This window comes from Zychaea mexicana (assembly GCF_025766255.1).
Source record: "Zychaea mexicana strain RSA 1403 chromosome Unknown BDB00scaffold_30, whole genome shotgun sequence".
In the NCBI taxonomy this organism is placed as follows: Eukaryota; Fungi; Mucoromycota; class Mucoromycetes; order Mucorales; family Lichtheimiaceae; genus Zychaea; species Zychaea mexicana.
In genome coordinates this window covers 263334-285350 of record NW_026516693.1, presented here as the reverse complement: position 1 = coordinate 285350, position 22017 = coordinate 263334, and the positions used below count along the sequence as shown (strand labels likewise).

At 39.8% G+C, this 22017-nt stretch overlaps 2 protein-coding genes across 2 annotated transcripts; one reads left to right on the top strand and one right to left on the bottom strand.

The window, feature by feature from the left end:
- Nucleotides 1–4985: 4985 nt before the first annotated feature.
- BDB00DRAFT_750487 (uncharacterized protein) lies at nt 4986–5336 on the top strand (the record flags this gene model as incomplete). Its single annotated transcript, XM_053118606.1, has 1 exon — nt 4986–5336. A coding segment is annotated over one exon (351 nt), but the record flags the coding sequence as incomplete, so codon positions are not given.
- A 13587-nt stretch (nt 5337–18923) lies between these two features.
- On the bottom strand, nt 18924–20392 carry BDB00DRAFT_336853 (uncharacterized protein). Its single transcript, XM_053116995.1, has 7 exons — nt 20261–20392; nt 20007–20184; nt 19902–19944; nt 19647–19765; nt 19434–19566; nt 19036–19358; nt 18924–18974 (listed from the first exon to the last, which is right to left on the bottom strand). The coding sequence occupies exons 1-6, from the start codon at nt 20286–20288 to the stop codon at nt 19245–19247; spliced, it is 615 nt and encodes a 204-aa protein (XP_052980444.1). The 5' UTR covers nt 20289–20392; the 3' UTR covers nt 18924–18974; nt 19036–19244.
- Nucleotides 20393–22017: the final 1625 nt, after the last annotated feature.

The window sequence follows — 22017 nt, the reverse complement described above, 5'->3', positions numbered from 1 at the left end:
GTACTTACCGACCATCTGAAAAAGTTGTTAGCATCCGCACACACACACACACACACACACACACATACACGCACAGAATAAAGAAAGGACCCACCATACACGATCTGCAAAGAAATGTTAGCATCCACCCACAAAACACACACACACACACACACACACACACACAGACACACACCGTTTACAAAACGTTCGTTAGCTCCTCATACCCGCACACACAGAGAAAAAGGAGAGGACTCACAAAAAAAAAGGAAAAAGTGAAGAAGCAAGGAAGCAACACCTTTTTTTTAAGGGAAATACCCCCACCCACCATCCACAGGTCCGTGCTAACAATGCGGGAAACAATGGCGACAGTAACACGATCATAACGCGCTTTATCACACTCTGGTACGCGTTTTTTTTACATGTATCATACACCACCCGTACATACGCCGAGGAAGTAACACCACGTCTGATTGGCTTTGTGTCGGTACTGCTGAGGGAGGTGGTTGATAAAATGAGCAAACCAAACAACAGTATCAACCTGAAGAAGCAGCCTGTATCGATAATAGTAGCTCTAGAATAACGCGCATACTATGCGCAAAAACAGCCATGCTGCTCTATAATTTGCTTTTGACAATTTATTTTAAGCTGCCCACATCCATCATTGCGGGCTTAGAGGATCGGCAATCAGCGATTGCCGTGGGCATATACTCGAATAAGAGAGTGTTTTTATTTTCGTTACACACGCCACCAAACTACATCACCAGTGTTGGCAATAATCACGTTGACCATTTTTCGCGGACAGTGAGAATGTACATATTCACGCGTGAATAATACATGCCAAATCAATTTCACGCGTGAATAAACCTTCCTATACTTATAAATGGACTCTGGAGCCTTTGCTTTCTCTCTCTCTTGCTCTCCCTTAAGCATTTCCAATTGATGAAGGTTTATTCACGCTGGAATATTCACGTACATTTTTCACTTTTTCACGGCGTGATTATTAGCTCTCCGAATATTCACGGTGAATAATCCAACACTGTACATCACAGTTGATACAACAAAGGCCGAGACTTTCTACAATGTCTCACTGATCCCATGAAGGCACTGGCTACGGCATTCGGCACATATTTACCCTAAGAAAAAGACTGCTGTGTATCCTACCAGCAACTTATGCAAGTATCGTTATCATCCATAGCTATTGTTCATCAGTCAATATCGCCAAAACAAACATCTTATTCAGTATAAACAACATTGACCCGAGCCCTGTACTGAAACACTTTGATCATTTGCTTAAGCTTTGCGCTAGACTAATTTAATACTAGCCCTGATGAGGTAGTAATCAACTAGCATAACACCATCCGCTATCATCCCTCATCCCCTCCTCTCACCTGCCACTGCCAGATACTTGTATTTTTCCCACTCTTTTTCCTTCTATCGTAACAATGGATAAAGAAAGCAATGACGAACAGCCAAACATGTTGATCACAGCACTAGAAGAACGTCCAGGGACCGACTTACCCAGCAAGTGGGATGTGCAGTACCAAATTGGCTATAAATTTATAATAGTTTTTGATAAATCTAATTAATTGCTTGCTGCCATATTAAATTATATCATCCATTTTGATATTTTATCAATTTTATAACATCATGTGACCAAAATCATGCATTCAATGATTATAAAAATTGAAAATCCATAATATAAATAAAGAACGACCCAAAGGATACAACAAACTATACACCACTGATTACAAATGAAGTAAACTCAATTATTGCAAATTATTGGCAATTCCTAGAATGGAACTGGCCTACTGTACATAATAAATATAAACATAGAACTGATTTGAGACATATTAAATTTATAGATAAAATTAAGGATGAACTGTTACATAAATTAGGTTATGTTGCTGTATTTTATTTTCTAGTAGTTTTATATACAAACAAGGAATATCCCGGACCTTACTTTGAAATTGAAAAAGGATTGTTTTTATTATATCATTTAGTCTCTGGAGTATGTGGTGAAAAATTTGAAAAATACTTACCACATAGCACATTTCATACATTTTATAAAAAGTTTTGGATGGATGAGGACAACTACAAATGAATCAACAAAATAGTAAATGATTCAATGAATAACATGTTTTCATCTATCAAATTACGTATTCTATCTACTAGAAAGCATAATCCCGACTTATTTAAACATGTAACACTTGTATTGGATGGCCATGATTCAAGAATTAACTATGTAGATACTGAAATTGACCACTTTCAAAGAATGTATTCTTATAAATTTAAGAAGAATGGAATACATACCCAATTTGTTGATATGATTATTTATACTTCTAAAAGTGCCTTTTGTTCTGATAGCTCAGATGGTAGCATGTTTTTAAACATGAAATTATTTAAATATATGCATGAGAATGACATAATGGCAGTTGATGGTGGATATATTTTATTTATCACGCAATTTACAGAGCTTGCTAATGAAAAAGGATATAACTTTAGCCATGATAATTTTGTATACCCTATATGTAAAAATGTAAATGAGCCCTTAACGATTACTGAAGATCATTTTAATAAGACATTTGGAAGTTTTAGGACAAAAGTTGAGAATTAATTTTCAGAAATTGGGAATAAATTCTGCCGATTCAATAATAACAAGTCAGTTGTTAAAATGGATAACATAAAATACTATAATCTGCAATTTCATGTAGCTTGTTTATTAAAAAATATTACAAAATTTGTAGAAATGTTCAATATTCCTATTTAACCACACCATAAACTATGAGTAACAAATCATAGTATTTGTTCTCTCTTATAATAACAAAACATAAATGTTTTTGTTATTTGTCTAAATCTCATTATCCAGCCCCACACGTTTCGAAAGCAAGTTTCTCAACCACCCCTATTTTATATTTATGAAATTCTTATGTTCATAAGGATTAAGACAATACTTAATGATTACAAACTCTACTAGGGATTACAAAATTAAATGACTATATTATAAATATACTTATTAATTTTTAAACCCTTTACATTAAAAAATATTATAATTTTTTAAAAACCTATAAATCCCGTATTATCCCTTAACTATAAGTTATATCTCTATGGCACACTAATGATTTTGATTTTCCAGTAGAGCATAAACTAATTGATATAGTGGTCAGCAATGATAAACAAAATAAAGATAAACTGGATAAAATGATCAGATTACAAAATGACCTGCTTAATATGGCTATATCAAATGAAGAAATGATTGTTGATAATGAATCTGATAATAATTCAAATCAGAGTAATAGTGATAATGATGATGTTCCAAAATTTAATGAGCGTAGTAAAAAAAGAAAGCGAAATAAAGGGAAACAACGAGCAATGGCATCATATGAAATAGAAGAGATTATTAGGCATAAAGCTGAAAATGGTACATATTTGTTTGAAGTAAAATGGGTTGGATATAGTGCTGATGATAACAGTTGGTTATCAATTGATAAATTTAATCAAAAGGATTTATTGAAGGAATATATCAATAAGCATAATCTTGGTATATTATAAAATTGCATACTCTGGGTAATATATCATTGATATCATATTATTTATAAATATTGATTGTATTTAAGGAATGATTGAATTGAAACATAAGTAAAATGGGTTTCCTATAATAATTTTAATAGGTTTAGTTTTTTTCTTTTTCTTGTTTTCTTTTTTTTTCAATTTTCTCATCTTCAGTGTTATTAGATTTATAAACAACAAGTTTTTTATTTTTAGGAATATGAAGCTTACTATGCTGACAGAAAAGGTAATCATTTTTACCATCAGGTAAATTTGTTCTGATTTTTTTACCATAAAACTGACCATCACGTTTTCCTTTTTTAAATTTATGGGAACAAAAATCATTAATCATGCTCAAGTATAAAAAGTAGTCAGTTGAAAACAATGACTTTATTTTATTTTGTAATTTCATTTTTAATTTTTCTACAATATTTTTATCAATGTAAGAATCCAATTCATTTTCCATAAATACATATAATTCTTTATTAAGATTACTACGTAATTAGATATGGTTGATTGGGTGGAATTCATTTAAAGCAACCATTTTGATTGAATCTTTGTAACAATTTGAGTTTGAAATTTATTTCTTGGCATAAATTAAATATAGGATCATATATAATATTTCTAATTTTTAACTTGTAAATTTTAATATGCTTCTTTACAATATAATGCTCACCATCATAAATTTTATCACTTTTATGTACTAAATACTTTTTTTGATGAACATATTCTAATAATAAATATTTTGCTATAAATTCAGTAGTACTTACAATATTTTCTTCAACTGGTATATAATATAATGTGGATAAATCTTCAATACCTGGCATTCCTTTCTTACTAATTATTTTTATATATACACAAAATTCAATTTTTTGTACAATTTGGATTTTTACAGCCAATAGATTTCTTACAGACAATAGTATTATCTAATATCTAATTGGAGTTGGATGTCCCCCCAAGCTGCTATTCAGGGATCCGTATATTAAAAACATAATCATTGACACAGTTGTTGGCAAAGGTATCTATGGAGATGCTTACCACATTGGAGCTGGTGACCGGCATGATGGTCGAAAAACCGATGTTGTATACCTTCCCCATGCCAAACCGACTGGTGATCTTCCACCGGTGATAATGGAAATACAGCAAAAAGGAGAATAATCAATATCTATAATTTTTGTTATAAATAACAAAATTATGATATTTATTTATTCTGTCAAGCTAGCCTTCGATCCAGTAGGTCTTGGCTAGAGGGGGGGCTTGCTCATTACCATTCCGCCACTTTAAGAAATTTTTATGTTTATAAAAGTTACAAAAATATTTAAAGTTTACAACTTTCATTAAAAATTACAAATTAAAAAAATATATCTTTATTTAAATAAATCTTTTTTAAAGTTATTACATTAAGGAATATTACAATTTATAAATAAGTTATAACTTTTTTATTTTCTTTTAACTATGAGTTAGATTTCAAAGTGACCCAGAAGTTCGTCTTGCGTTCCATACGATACTGCATCGATATCCCTGAAGAGACCAATGTCCAACCAATTCTCGTGATATTCAATGTCGACGGTATCACTGGTAAAAAATTCTTTGAAAAAACATTCTCAAGGCAGAACGAACCATTTTATACCCAGCACTGTCATCCTTGGGCACGATTTGTCTATCTGTATAATGCCGATTCAATTGCCTGCCACATTACCAGCACACCATTGCAACCAATCGTTGCATTGACATACTTTTTTATGCAGCGACAACAGTACTTACTTGCTCTGGACGTATTCGACAATCCCACTATGTTTACCATCTATCAATAGGTGCATGTGATTTTTTCGAAACACAATGCGGTAGTAACAGATCAACAGGCAACATGGAAGCATTTTTGCGAGGCGATTGCATTGCAGTTCGACAAAATCACTAAGGCAACAAAAAACAATTCCCCGAATTCGAAGAAACGCGCGATCAAATATGCCAAAGATGGTGTTTTCTTTTCTAATAAGATGCTTCAGCTTTGCAACGATGAAGTAGATGATCCTGGCAGTTCCGACGTTACCCCCATTGAATTGGGAACAGATGCAAAGAGTGACGATCTGTTATTTATTGAACGATTCCGGAGCAGTAATTCTGGCTGATTCAGCTGGGAGCAATGTTACAAGAACGGAAAAGAGGAAATGCAAACACTTTTTACCCGCTACAAAAGCCATATCACCCTAAGACAAGCATTTTACGAACAGACTTTATAACTTGTAATACCATCCCTCCTATTCAAATGACAATAATACATGACCTTGACCTGCCAAACTGTAGATTAACAAGTCTAAGACCAACTAGATTAACAAGTCTAAGACCAACTAGATTAGACCAACTAGACCAACTAGACCAACTAGACCAACTAGACCAGCTAGACCAATTTGTCCATTAGACCAACTAGACGAACTAGATGAACTTGATGAACTTGACAAACTAGATTCACTAGACCGACTAGACCAACTAGCCTACGAGCTTGACTGACTAGACTAACTAGACCAACTAGACCAACAAAAGAACAATTATAATTTAAATAATGTTTCACATTATTCTAATTATAATGTTATTTCTATTTAAAAATAAATTTAGAAATTGATATTATATTGAATTGTTCGAAGACAACAAAATAAATTTTGTTTATCGCAATTCAAGAACCTTTCTCTAAGAGAAAGAACCACAAAGAGTCGCGTTGCAAGTTTTTAACAACTTACAACTTCTGTTTTTATTATTAATTTTATTATTTTATGAAAAGAGAAAGTAGAAACATTTCTCAACTAGACCAACTAGACCAACTAGACCAACTAGACCAACTAGACCAGCTAGACCAATTTGTCCACTAGACCAACTAGACGAACTAGATGAACTTGATGAACTTGATGAACATGACGAACTAGACCAACTAGCCTACGAGCTTGACCGACTAGACTAACTAGACCAGCTAGACCAACTAGACCAACTAGACAAACTGGATCAACTAGGCCAGTAGACCATTTTGTCCATTGTGCCAACTAGGCGAACTACATGAACTTGATGAACTTGACGAACTAGATTAACTAGACCAACTAGACCAACTAGCCTACGAGCTTGACCGACTAGACTAACTAGACCAACTAGACCAACTAGACCAACTAGACCAACTAGACCAACTAGACCAACTAGACCAATTTGTCCATTAGACCAACTAGACGAACTAGATGAACTTGATGAACTTGATGAACATGGCGAACTAGACGAACTAGACCAACTAGACCAACTAGACCAACTAGACCAGCTAGACCAATTTGTCCATTAGACCAACTAGACCAACTAGACGAACTAGATGAACTTGATGAACTTGATGAACTTGACGAACTAGATTCATTAGACCGACTAGACCAACTAGACCAACTAGACCAACTAGACCAACTAGATTGTAACAGTGTCGGCCCAGATACTTACAATCGGGAACGTGAATGGGTAGACAGTGTGGATCAATGAATAAGGTGAGACTCGGATATATCAAAGGATAAAAATATGAGGATCCATATAACTCAGGATCCCGTCTTTATATATACGTCGAGTAATAGGGGGCTAGCTATTGTCTAAGTATTAATCTACATCGCAACTTCCATCTAGAATATCCACGCCTAGTACTCCATATTCAACCATGCGGCTGACCACAAGTCATCCTATCGTCTGAACCATGCGTTGTCGATCGTCAACCATGCAGGTTGGATATCGTCCTAACGGTATGCATCGTTACATAGACCAACTAGACCAACTAGACCAACTAGACCAACTAGACCAACTAGACCAACTAGACCAACTAGACCAGCTAGACCAATTTGTCCATTAGACCAACTAGACGAACTAGATGAACTTGATGAACTTAACGAGCTTGACGAACTAGACCAACTAGACCAACTAGACCAACTAGACCAACTAGACCAACTAGACCAACTAGACGAACTAGACGAACTAGACCAGCTAGACCAATTTGTCCATTAGACCAACTAGACGAACTAGATGAACTTGATGAACTTGACGAACTTGGCGAACTAGACCAACTAGACCAACTAGACCAACTAGACCAACTAGACCAACTAGACCAACTAGACGAACTAGATGAACTTGATGAACTTGATGAACTTGATGAACTTGACGAACTAGATTAGCTAGACTGACTAGACCAACTAGACCAACTAGACCAACTAGACCAACTAGACCAAATAGACCAACTAGACCAACTAGACCAACTAGACCAGTTAGACCAACTAGACGAACTAGATGAACTTGATGAACTTGATGAACTTGACGAACTAGATTCACTAGACCGACTAGACCAACTAGACCAACTAGACCAACTAGACCAACTAGACCAACTAGACCAGTTAGACCAACTAGACGAACTAGATGAACTTGATGAACTTGATGAACTTGACGAACTAGATTCACTAGACCGACTAGACCAACTAGACCAACTAGACCAACTAGACCAACTAGACCAACTAGACCAACTAGACCAACTAGACGAACTAGATGAACTTGATGAACTTGATGAACTTGATGAACTTGACGAACTAGATTAGCTAGACCAACTAGACCAACTAGACCAACTAGACCAACTAGACCAACTAGACCAACTAGATTGTAAGGGTACTCTCAAGCAACGTGAGTCAACGTCGACACACAATTCTTAGAATGGAAATTCGGAAGAAATAAAAAAAAATTTGTATCCCACTGTGAAACCATGGCTAATTCCAAATGTGCGTGTGTCGACCCATTTGCTTGAGAGATCACAGTTGCTAAAAGGGGTAATGATAGCGGATATCAACGATAAGTGAAAACCGATGCGAGTTTCCCCTAGATATGACCATCAATAATACTTCAAAAAGGGTTCTGATTTCTTTGCCGATGTATAACTGACAGTTACGGCTGTATCCAGCAGCATGATAGATGTAACTGTGAATATTGATAGAAAACTAAAACACCAGTTGCAAAAAAAGCGGCAGATAGTCTATTATTGCATGATGGAGATAGGTGAAGATTCTATCATGAAGGTGAAGAAGATACTATGATTTGCGTTCGCAATCCTCCTAACAGCTTGTGAAAATTGTCTGTAATTCTCCCGCAAGCGAGTCGGGTATATATAAAAGTAAGGTACGTTCAGCAGGAAGATGAGTAATAAACTTTTTTTTTTCAAAATGTCATCCCCAGAACAAACACCTCGTGAACTCTCAATTGTTATCGTTAATCCTGGTGGCGCAGGTCGTGGCAGTGGCTCTGGAAGTCGTGGCGGTCGTGGTCGTGGCAGTCGTAGCGGTCGTGGCAGTCGTGGCAGTCGTGGTGGTCATGGTAATAGTAGCGACAATCGAAGCAGCACTCCTGTCGTTCAAGCCAATAACCAGTCCAACAGCAACATGCAAAGCAACGAAAGCAGCAACGACACCACCGCAGCCCTATCTTCTGTCCCGACACAAAGCTCCCCTGAACATTGGATTGAGGCTGAAGAAAGGGCGTTGCTAACCGCAGTCTCTAAGCATTATGATGAGCTTACACATCCAAGAGACAACAATCATCGCGGCCGTACATGGGATGCAATCATTGAAGATTTCAAGAAAGAGTGTACACCTCTAGCATCACCAATTGTTACTGATGGCACTCAAGAAAGCGAACAGTCTTTGGACGAGCAGCAGCCAGCACCTTCGTCCCTTGTCGTCGAGCCGAGCAGTATTTCGAGCGACGATCAAGCAACGTCATCAGCAGCAGCCGCAACAGCAGCAACAGATGCATCGGCTTCAGACCTCACGAATGATAACAGTATTGTCGAAACTTTCGGTAATGTACGAACTAAGCGCGCCATCAAAACCAAGTGGGAAAGAATGTGCAGTCGTTACCATTCGTGCTTTACCGAACGCCATCGGCAGACTGGAGGGTCCGGTGACATAGACGACTGGTATTTATACGATGACATGCATGCATTGCTGAAGGATGACCCGAGGTTCAATCCTGAATTCCAGTTCGATTCTTTCCGAGGCATTCGTCGTCGCGCCGATACACAAACAGCAACCGACAGCACGCTGCAGCCATCCGCAAGACGTCGACGATTGACTCCTGCAGAATTGCGGCATGAAGATGTGCTTGCGCGGATCGATGCCGCCAACCAGCAGAGCGAGGAAGCAAGATCACAGCTGATCGAGCTACTCGCTCAGCAACATAAGGAAATCCTTGAAGCTCAAGAGAGGCGCCACCAGCAACAGCAACACACACAACAGAGCTTCTTAGATTTAATGAAGCAACTTATTGACAAGATGTAGAATCTTTTTTGTTTGATTTTTTATTTTTAATTCAATAAAGTTTTTTTTCCTTCGGGTTTTTTTATATAATCAAGTGCCTCAAAAGATAACTTGTTATGAAGACATAATTATTTTCTATCTGCGTCTATAATGGCGATTGTATTGACGGAAGCTCTCACGATCGCTACGCCGATTCTCGTGCAAGTACTGTACTAGTTCATTACGTTTCCGCACACCTTCATTTCGCACTTGCGTAGCGGTACGGCGCGCACCACGACCTCTGTCATTGATAGTGTCAGAAACTTCGAGTGACTCTAGAGGCAAATCATCGGCTATCGGATTAGGTACAAATGTGCTTTCGGCATGAAGATCGTCGTAATCAATGCATAAATTATGCAGAATACAGCAAGCAACAATCGTCATCGTCATTGATTCTACATCCAGCAAATACAGCTCGTTACGTAGAAAACGCCATCTGCACACCAATTGGCCAAATGCCCGTTCAATAACGTTACGCATTCTCGAATGAATATAATTGAAATGCGCGTTGTCACTGTGGCGGGGTGCTTGAGCATCAGGAAATGGTGTTATCAACCACGGGAGCAAAGGGTATGCCGAATCTACGAACAAAAAATGGAATGTCAGAAATATGTACCGTGATTTCAACGATGGTCTATGCTAAACAATTTGTTCTTTACCTCCAAGTATAAATGTTCCATTTTGGCACACGGATTCTGGGTTAGCAAGAAGTTCGTCATGAAAAGCAGTAGCTTGAAAGGCTCTTGAATCGTGATTTCGGCCTATAGTATAAAAGTCGTATATATTAGCCAAGAAAGCAACTAAAATAATTACATTAACATGTCATGCCTTACCGCTCTGCCCTGCATGGATGTAGGTGAACCGCTTTTCTGAATCACAAATGGCAACCATGTTCAACGAGTAGTTGTTTTTTCTGTCGACAAAGCGATCGCCACTGTCACCTGGTTTGAAGATTCGAACGAGCTTCCCATCCAAAGCACCGAGTACATTTGGGAGGTGAGTAGGTCCGACTTCAAATGTTGGTCCAAGCTCTCCATATTGAAACCCTTCAACGGTTGCCTTGATAGCTTCATTTCCGGTCGGCCATCGGATTATACCACCTTGACAGTTGGCCATTGCCTCCAAAAATCGCTTGGTAAAATTTCTGTAGGATCCATGCGATGTACCAAGCAAAGTTTCGGCCATACGGTAACTGACATGAGCATTGGCAAATCTCCAGACTATCAGGCCGACTTGGATGAACACAGGTGTGGCGTTTTGTGCCGTAAATTGATACGATCGATGTTGCGACAACATATTTACGAGGGCATTGAAAGTGGCTGGTTTCATACGATAATGCGATTTGAATCCACCTGGTCCATCTGTGTCCGGAAGAGCTGGATGCGTAACTTCCCAGTATGTCGTATTTTTAACACGATTGACGCGTTGCATAACACGGAAATGTAGCGGCGATGATACAGCTGACATGATATGATCAAGAGAAAAAATGGTTCGGTACATTGGCAAAACAGTGTTGATCATGGAGAGTTGGTTGATATCGTCGTCGTCATTATTCGCAAGAAAAAAAAAGACGTAGCCTTCAATCAAAAGAAGTAGGATGCTGATGATCGTTCTTCTGTGGACAATTTCTTGCTGGGAATCCATAATAATAGACAGAAGGTAGGATGAAGGATATAAAAAGTGCGAATAAAAGTTGAGTGGAACAAAACAAGAAGTATTACTCAAAGTCGCTGCATATATAGAAGATATATTCTTATCGGTAATGTTCTTATCATTTCATGATATGTAGAACTATGGAATCGGTTCCGTCTAAACAACAAGTTGGTATATCTAATGTTATGTAAAATGGTATACTTGACCCTCCCGGGTATTGCTTGATAGATAATTAAATATCAAAGTAATATTTTCTCAGTCGCATGGACGTGTAACAAAAGATCCGAGACGATATCCTTTTTGGGAGTGCTGTGTCAACCAAGGGGTTGACACGGCAGTTTTGCTCTTCATTCCTTATCAAGGATATGATATAAATTACACAAAAAAATCCTGTGTTCATTGTATCACTTTTATTCGACTCCCGAACAACGCGCTATTACTATTTCTAGGGTGTGTCGACGTTGACTCACGTTGCTTGAGAGTACCCTAAGCCCTAAACCAAAATTATCGAAACCTGAAACCCTACTAAGCGTCACAAAGTATCAGCACAACCATGATCTTGTATTAGCCAAAAAAAGTTGTCGTTAAAGGGCATAACACATGTAGAAACGTTATTGAAGGCGAAAAGACACATGCTAAAACGGATGACATGTGGACGAAGCTTAATGATCAATATATACATAGTATAATCAAAAAGCATTGCCGATCCGCTACGATACTAAACCCTACTACATCTATTACAGAGGATCCCGTGTGTTATAGTAAAGAAATTGTTTTCTCATTCATTCATGGAACGTTCCCTCCCGTGGACTCTCCCATGTGGGGGATCACACACCCTTACGCCGCCAAAGGTTAGGTTATCTACTAGATGTAGTTTTTTTATATATATAGCAGTGTTGGATATTCGCGGGGCGAAAAAAAAAAACGAGAAATAATTTTTGCGATCGAAAAATCGCGAAAATGCATGAAAATCGCGAAAATGCACGAAAAAACTAAATATACTTTATTTGTTTTTGCTTTTATGCTTTGCAGTTGCTTTTATCCTTTATACTTGCGGTAGAGCCCCAGAGACTAATGATGATATTTTATATTTGAACCTTTTTATCGTCTGCAGGATGAATTGCTGTTGAGCTGGTGACGACAATGTCTTCTACATGTTCCAGATCGTCATCACTTTCAGCTGCAAGATCATCGAACCATTCATTGACCAGGTCAATCCACGTTTCTGCTGTCAGTTCTTCGTTGTTATCGTTGAGCTTGTCACTATGCGTGTCCATGCCTAACATTGATGATGCTTGTGTTTCTGGAGTCGATGTACTATTTGCTGCTGATAATGGAGTTGATGTTGATGTAGATGACAATGCTGGGGTTGATGACGATACTGGCGATGATACTGACAATACCACAGGTAAAGCTGGTGCTGCTTGCTTATTTCGGTTTTCATTGCTGCCGCCCCTCTTTCTTTTCTTTAATTGAGATTTGACTTTTGCCATCTTGAGTACTGTTTGATGTGATAGCTTGTTACGTCTTGGACTATGAGTATAGCCCATCTGACTAAATAAACGCTCACATGAGGCCGAGTTGATTCCAATTGCCAGTAGTCGTCGCGCAACAAAAACAAGTTCTTGGTATTCCTTAAAGTCGAGCTCCATCAATCTCCAGTACAATGATATATCAGTGAGCCCTTGAAGAAGTTCATCGTGGAAAGGCGGAAGCTTAAGGCCATAGCGGGTGAGCTGTTCTACCATATTTGGCGCGGTTTTGTTTGCCCAAGACGTGTAATAATAGGACGCCCATTCCGCGAGTTGAAGCGTGGTGATACTGCCAGTCCTTGTCGTGGTCGATAGTTCAGGGTGCCTGTTGATGCCCTCAAGACGTATTTTTGGGTTCAAATACCATGATAAAATGAGCAGTGGCTGCTCCCACATGTTCCAACGCCGTTCAAGACGAAGTATAAATGATTGCAGCTCTTGATCAGGTAGGGTACTGACATAGTTGTTTTTTTTTGTTGTGAAATGGGTAACGAATGTGGCAAACTTGGTAGCAACATCGTGTAATCGTGCATTGTCGCTTTGCAACAGGTTCAAACCAACTGCGAATGGTGTAAACATAGATAAAATTCCCTCGATGTCGGCCCAAAAGTTATTGTCGTTGATTGTCGCTAGCCTGTCAGACAATTCTTTATGTTTGTCCTTCGTATGCGCATCTATAACCAGTTGCTGAAAACCATCACGATAGTAAGTAATTATCTTGAATGGACGCCATGATCCAATAGGTATCCCTTTACCTTAAGAGATAACTTCGCATTTAGTAAGCTTTTAATAACATCAAAATAGCTGTTCCAGCGAGTAGAACAAGGTTGTTTTAAAGAGATTGCTTTTGAGTTTGGATTGGATTTTTGGCAAGTGATCAAATGGTCGAGGAGGAATGACGATCGGTTGAACGCCTCCACAAGTTTGATCGCTTCTTGAATACGTCGCTCTACACTTGGAAACGATTTCAAGATATCGGCAACACAAAGATTGACTTGATGAGCAAAACATGGTAGAAAAACTATATCACGGCGCTCGCGTCGCAGGCGGCTACGTGCTGCTCTGTATGAGCTTGCGGAATCGGTGACCACCGCTATGACCTTTATGCCGTTATCTTGTATTCTTCTTCATCTAGGAGTTTCTTGAGCTTGGCAATCACGTCTGCAGTATACCCCAGGTCCCTTGATGCGTCTTCTGCATCCCACACGATGCTTTTTCCTACTGATGTCACCAGTACGACGCCGAAAATCGACTGCTTCTTGACGTTCCGCCAACCGTCGCACGTTAAAGTCACACCATCCGGATCTTTGGCTAGTTCAATGATCTTCTCGTCTGACTGATCAGCTACGCGTTCTAAGATATCGGTGGATAATTTTTGTCTCCGTGGTATTACTCCACGTTCATTCTGTCAAAATACGTTAGCGAACGAGAAGTGACTGATATAATTGAACTCCACTAATACCATTCTCTAGTACCTACTCTGAGATCAGGTCGCAAAAAAAAAACAGAAGCTCGCGCACTTCATTGTTATCCACCCACATGAGCGGCAAGTTGGCGGAAAGCGTGGCCAGAAGAAACAAGTTATGACAGATTAATGAACCATTCGTTGGACAATTCAGGTGGGCTCGCGTTCGAACCGTTTGTGATAAGGCCGCTGCTGGCAAGGCTCATCGCTTGTGAAGAGCTGTCTGTGTTAACTTGGCTGATAGAGTCCTCAGGTCCTATGTCCGACAGATGTCTTTGGAAACATGAACTTCTGGTGGATCAAATTATGGTCTTATGAAAGTTGCGATATTTGTGTAGCTGATAAGTTTGGACAGACCTAAAACGAATAGTCAACGATTAGGTCGGCCATGACAAATGCTGCTCATTACAAACGAGAGGTACGTCTTACTTTCAAGTGATTCTCCCAGTTGTCTTTTCTTGAATTGAAAGGAGCAACGTTCTCTTCACAAAGTTTCTCGATGCAGGCTAAACACCATGACCAGCCGTCATTGTGAATTTTGTCCCCTTCTACTCTTATTTCTCGTTTAAAGTTGGTGCTGTACGAACTACGAGGTCGTCCCCTTTTCTTTGGTAGTACTTGGCTACTGTTGTTACTGGTGCTGCCGCTGGATCTATTCGAGTAGTGTGTCATCGAAAATTTGACACGGCACTTGGAGAGTTTGACACTGCACTTCGAAAGTTGAAGCGAAAGGGATGTGACGCGTCACTTGGGAAATCTCTTATGGGAATGGGCCAATTGCTAATGCACTAATGGTAATGTGATCAAACTACACACACTGAACAGGCGATTGGGCAATAATCATGTGAGCACTTATATTTTTCGTGAGTTTTCGTCGCGAAAAACCATTTTTCGTGAGTTTTCGCGAGATCCACGAAAATTAGGGTGCTGAGTTTGTCCAACACTGATATATAGTGAAGCGTGCTATTAAAAAATTGTGGTGATAGGCTGTTGTAGCAGTAGTCATCATTCAGACATGCGCTGCGCCTATTATAAAAGCTCTTTAGAGCCATATATCACTTAAGACTTGAGCTTTTTCTACAGTTTGAAAACCTTTAAAATGTCTTGATCATATAGCGGGATTTCGTATGACAAACGCGAATATCAAGGTAATATCCTGTCAGTACAGAAACGCATTTTCAGTATTACTGGATAATAGCATTTGGCATTAAGTATCACACAATTCCCGTAGTTACGTTGTTGTCAGTGACTCATTGCTCAAGAAATTGTGTATATGCGCCATAATATTGATTTGCTGCGTTGACTAGTAAAAAATGATCATCAGTAAATATGAGCAGCAATTAATTTGTAAAACAGTCTAACTTGATAGCGAGTTTCCTTTCACAAACAACGATAATCACAACTGAGCATGTTTTTTACAGCTCATCATAGCAGCGTAGTATAGCACTGACAAAGCTCAACATGCTCACCGAAGTGTAAATAACAAAAATCATTCATTTATTGGATTAAAATAACACGTCGTGGTATCCTACAAGGAGCATTTAATATACCAATCCGGCCTGACTGCGTTTAAGTAAAGTTAAACCATAAATGTTCAACCTTGTTGCTTTCTATTGGTAGCACTCTTAGTTCAAGATTCCACTGATGTTGACGTCAAATAGAAATAATACATCAATATCCCTTTATCCAGCATCAATCCGACGCTTGAGGATAGGCCTCGAAATGGCAACGCTACTGGTGGGTTGTAATCTTTGCCCGGGGTATCAAAGATCTCCACCATCACTTAGGAGCCCAGACGTAGTGGATACCTCCCAACCAGACGCAGTGGATGGGGGATTACCTTAGGCCAAATCGAGGACATCGCTACCTTTTTGAAGGTTGCACGGTACAGAAACGTCGATTCTAGCAGCTAGACAGGCACACTTACAACCATTAGTGTTCATTGTCCAGTCATCATTATAAACAGAAACTGAAGATTGCTATCTTGTACTCTCCTGTCATCCAGCATCAATCCGACGCTTGAGGATAGGCCTCGAAATGGCAGCGCTACTGGTGGGTTGTAATCTTTGCCCGGGGTATCAAAGATCTCCACCATCACTTAGGAGCCCAGACGTAGTGGATACCTCCCAACCAGACGCAGTGGATGGGGGATTACCTTAGGCCAAATCGAGGACATCGCTACCTTTTTGAAGGTTGCACGGTACAGAAACGTCGATTCTAGCAGCTAGACAGACACACTTACAATCATTAGTGTTCATTGTCCAGTCATTATAATAAACGGAAACTGAAGATTGCTATCTTGTACTTTCCTGTCATCCAGCAACAATCCGACGCTTGAGGATAGGCCTCGAAATGGCAACGCTACTGGTGGGTTGTAATCTTTGCCCGGGGTATCAAAGATCTCCACCATCACTTAGGAGCCCAGACGTAGTGGATACCTCCCAACCAGACGCAGTGGATGGGGGATTACCTTAGGCCAAATCGAGGACATCGCTACCTTTTTGAAGGTTGCACGGTACAGAAACGTCGATTCTAGCAGCTAGACAGGCACACTTACAACCATTAGTGTTCATTGTCCAGTCATCATTATAAACAGAAACTGAAGATTGCTATCTTGTACTCTCCTGTCATCCAGCATCAATCCGACGCTTGAGGATAGGCCTCGAAATGGCAACGCTACTGGTGGGTTGTAATCTTTGCCCGGGGTATCAAAGATCTCCACCATCACTTAGGAGCCCAGACGTAGTGGATACCTCCCAACCAGACGCAGTGGATGGGGGATTACCTTAGGCCAAATCGAGGACATCGCTACCTTTTTGAAGGTTGCACGGTACAGAAACGTCGATTCTAGCAGCTAGACAGGCACACTTACAACCATTAGTGTTCATTGTCCAGTCATCATTATAAACAGAAACTGAAGATTGCTATCTTGTACTCTCCTGTCATCCAGCATCAATCCGACGCTTGAGGATAGGCCTCGAAATGGCAACGCTACTGGTGGGTTGTAATCTTTTCCCGGGGTATCAAAGATCTCCACCATCACTTAGGAGCCCAGACGTAGTGGATACCTCCCAACCAGACGCAGTGGATGGGGGATTACCTTAGGCCAAATCGAGGACATCGCTACCTTTTTGAAGGTTGCACGGTACAGAAACGTCGATTCTAGCAGCTAGACAGGCACACTTACAACCATTAGTGTTCATTGTCCAGTCATCATTATAAACAGAAACTGAAGATTGCTATCTTGTACTCTCCTGTCATCCAGCATCAATCCGACGCTTGAGGATAGGCCTCGAAATGGCAACGCTACTGGTGGGTTGTAATCTTTGCCCGGGGTATCAAAGATCTCCACCATCACTTAGGAGCCCAGACGTAGTGGATACCTCCCAACCAGACGCAGTGGATGGGGGATTACCTTAGGCCAAATCGAGGACATCGCTACCTTTTTGAAGGTTGCACGGTACAGAAACGTCGATTCTAGCAGCTAGACAGGCACACTTACAACCATTAGTGTTCATTGTCCAGTCATCATTATAAACAGAAACTGAAGATTGCTATCTTGTACTCTCCTGTCATCCAGCATCAATCCGACGCTTGAGGATAGGCCTCGAAATGGCAACGCTACGTTAACAGAGAAAGAAGGGCTGCGGAAATTGAATTCATACGAATTTTCACGCAGCAGAATGATAGATACCTAAGCATCTCCGGAGGTGCATCATGCTGTAGGTAAAACGTATGAGTACTATAGAGGAGGGTTGTGTAAGGTAAACTGTTCATTATTAGTAAGGAACACGACGCCGGTTGTTTTTACAGATGTTGTGAATGGATAGCAGCTTGTGGTGATTGTGGTAGCGATGGCGGCTGCTGTGTTTGTTGTTGTAGTCGTTGTAATCGTTGTAATTGAACAGACATGAGCGGAATCGCTTGACACGTTGATGCAGTCGGTAGAGAACGTGGAGATTGACCTTGTTTTGACGTTTTGCCCGCGAATTACCATTTTCGTATCGTTGTCACTTCTCGATCGCAATAGTCTTCAATGGAGAGTGGCCGTCGTTGATGATGTAAACTCTAATTATAATACGGAAAAAGAAATGTTTAAAGATCAATAAATTTCTGGTAATTTTACGCGTGGATATATGTGCGTATATGTCCTGAAATTCTTTTGCAGATGCGAAAACCACACAGGACTTGAAATCTCTACTATCTAACCACGACTTACCATTTGTGGCCGAACGGTGCATCCTTGACAAAAAGTGCGTGCAGTGGGGCGTGTAGGTACGTATGTACCAATGTGTCCTCTACGATATTGTTATCGCATGCTGAGGGAACACCAACGAAACTGTTCAGAACATCAACAAAAACCGATGCCACGAAGTCTCTGCTCTCGATTGCGGCTGCCTGATATTCGTGTATTCTTTGCTTTATATCCCAGCTGTCTGTTTCTTTGTCTTGTGACAGCTGTAGATGCGTCAGTAACTAGACTTTAATTCAATATAGTCATATTCAATGAATTTCATACCTGTTCGATATCGCTCGCCCACGTTGGCAACACACTTGGTAAATCTGGCTTGCATTGGTTGCGAAGCAATTCGTCTTCCTTGACGGTTACCACCGATTCCTTGAGGCCGAAGAAAAAGATGCAACAGAGGCTCCTATGTAAGAATATCATATAGTCAAAGGTACGCTAAAACGAAAACAATAATGATCGAGCAATAATAAAAAAGCTACTTACAATGCTCGAATATTGCTAATGGTTTTGTTTGTTTTTTTGTTTTCGCTAATAGATCTTTTTTGATAGGCCTCGAGCAACTTGGTTATATCGACATTGTTTGAAGCGATCCACTTTAATGATTGCAACGCAGTTAGTATATCTATCTGTCAATACGTTTGAAATGAAAGAATTGCTTTTTCTTTTACCCGATCAGCACGATCTTTGATTTCTCGGTCAAGGTCCAAGGGAAACACTTCAAACCGGTCTTTGTATAGCTTCTTCGGATTTTCATCGATACTAGGTAATGATTTGGCGGATTCAAGGTCGTCATCAGGAACTCTACATGAATATGTTGTTATTATAACTGTCGGGAAGTATCAACTAATTTGTGGCAGCAACACATTGCATTTCGCACTTACTCTTTTGTTGTCGCGGAAGAACCAACAAGAAGGACGCTTCGAATAGCCTCATTGGCCGGTTCTGCTGCTGCCGTTGCTGTTTTTACTGCTTCAACGTGATACTTTACCTTTGCAACACGCTGGTCAAAAAAACATTACGCGTTAGTATCATACTCTCTTCTTAACCTCTCTCTCTCTCTCTCTCTCTCTCTCTCTCTGTGCGTGGTGTGTTTATGCAGAAAACGAAAAATGTGTTGCTGACTGCTGAAAACTTACAAGAGCGAGGATTTCTTGCCAAATAAGTGGATCGCAGCGTGTGCTAAAATGATAGGCGTTCAGAAAGTTTAACAAAGACTTGACTATTATTTATACCGTACTTACTTTGTTTCAATATGTGGGCGCAAATACTTAACGCTGTGGACAAATCGACGCGACCACACGCTTGCCATTCCAGTCCAGTCTTTAGTCGATTGACTCCAGGCACCTATCTGTGCTTTATTCTTGTCCACAAAGCCTGCTAGCGTTGGTGTATCAGCACCAGCAACGTAGCCACATAGCTCTATCATTTGCAAATAAGCAACATACGTCGTGAGCTTCATTCTTCGGTTCTTATGCTCCTCTTTCCCGGTCCGTACCAGTGTATCCTTGGTAGTTGTTATCCATAATTTCGATAAGTGTCGCTAAGTATTGAACGAATTGTTGCTATGGTTATGGTAATTGTCGCTAATGGTTCTGGTAATTGACACTAAGGATTCAACGATTTGTTGCTATGGTTTTGACACGAAGAAGAAGCATGCGCAGCACGCTCAGTAGAAGTCGGCTCTTATTTCTTTATAGCGGGACCTCAAAAATTGGATAAGAGCTACCGAAACCACTACAATCAACAAATTACGTGACCGCAGGGACAACAGCTGTTGCACATGATACCGGATTTTGCGTTCAAAACGTCTACAGGCCCAAGCTTCTTTTTTGCCTGTGGATGAGCGGGTTTCTAGCTTTGGGGAGTGGGCAATTTTTGCTTATGAAAATTGTTTGTGGACAAGCTTATTTTCGCTTGTGGACACCCTATTTTTCGTGCTCTGGCAGTGCGTTTTTTGCGATCAGACTCAGCTCGGATTCGCCTGTGGGCGGACCTTTTTTCATATAGGACCAAGTCCTTTTTCGCGTTGGGCTACTAGTTATTCGCTTGAGCCCATTTCACTTTTTGCCATGGAGCCATTAGTTATTCACTAAGGGAGACCTATAATATTCGACTCCGGGAATTCGTTTTTCATACGTAGAACCTCTAATTCGTATATGAATTGCAGCATTTTCATATTTGACACACCCAAATAAAGATCATCTTCTGCCTAGTTGTTGCAATTGGATGGGTCGGTCAGGTCAAGGTTCTGACCCATTGACCCGCGGTTCAAGAAAACACTTACCCGATTCGACCTATTCAACCTGATGGGTCAAAACTTGGGTTGACGGGTTAAGACTTATTTCGATATGATGATGAAGGAAGTGTCATCCAACCTAGACTTAAGTACTGGAAATGCAAGTCCCCATATACACACAGCTCTCAAAGATGATGGCACGCAAATTCCTAGCAGTGCTAGTAATATCTACTTTGTAAGTGATTATTCTTAAAGGTAAAGGGTTTTATGCCATCAGAAATAAATCACTTGGGTTCATATGCATCAAAGAAAGCTTACATAATGGCTAAAGTATCGACTCCCCCACACGCCACTAATCCTTTTTCCTTTTCTTTCACTTCCTTCTTATTTCTTATTCCTGCAATCGTTTTTCTTTTCTCAATTCCTTTTACATCTTTTATAAAGTCTCATCTCTTACTGCCACCCTCTATTGTCCGTTCTCATTGTATTATTGCTACTTTTTTAGTCCTTATATTGCTTATAGCTTACTTATACTCTTGAGTATACTATATAATCCCCCACTAAAAAGAACATAAGGGCATTTTATATTATAGTTCTTTATCAGATATATTACAACGACATCTTTAATATAATGATGCTTCTTAACAAGAAGATTGACTACTTAAATACCAGTACATCATACATATGATATGTATACATGGGTCACAGCAGGTCAACAGGTCGGGTCAAGGGTTGGACGGGTCGACCAATGGGTCTGAAAAGCATCAACCCGACCCGTTGACCAGTCCTTGACCCGCGGGTCGGATTTGAACCGCGGGTTGGACTGCGACCCCTACTTCTGCCAGCTAGAAACGATCTAATTCAATGTTGGTGCACTTTCTGACTGGAACGTTTGTGTTGCATAATCTTGAAAGCTTACGAGTCCTTTTTATTCAGCGACACAATCTTCTTTTGCATATTTGTCTATCCATGAGAAGAGGAAAATATGTCTTGTCCAAAAGTCCCTCATATTCTAT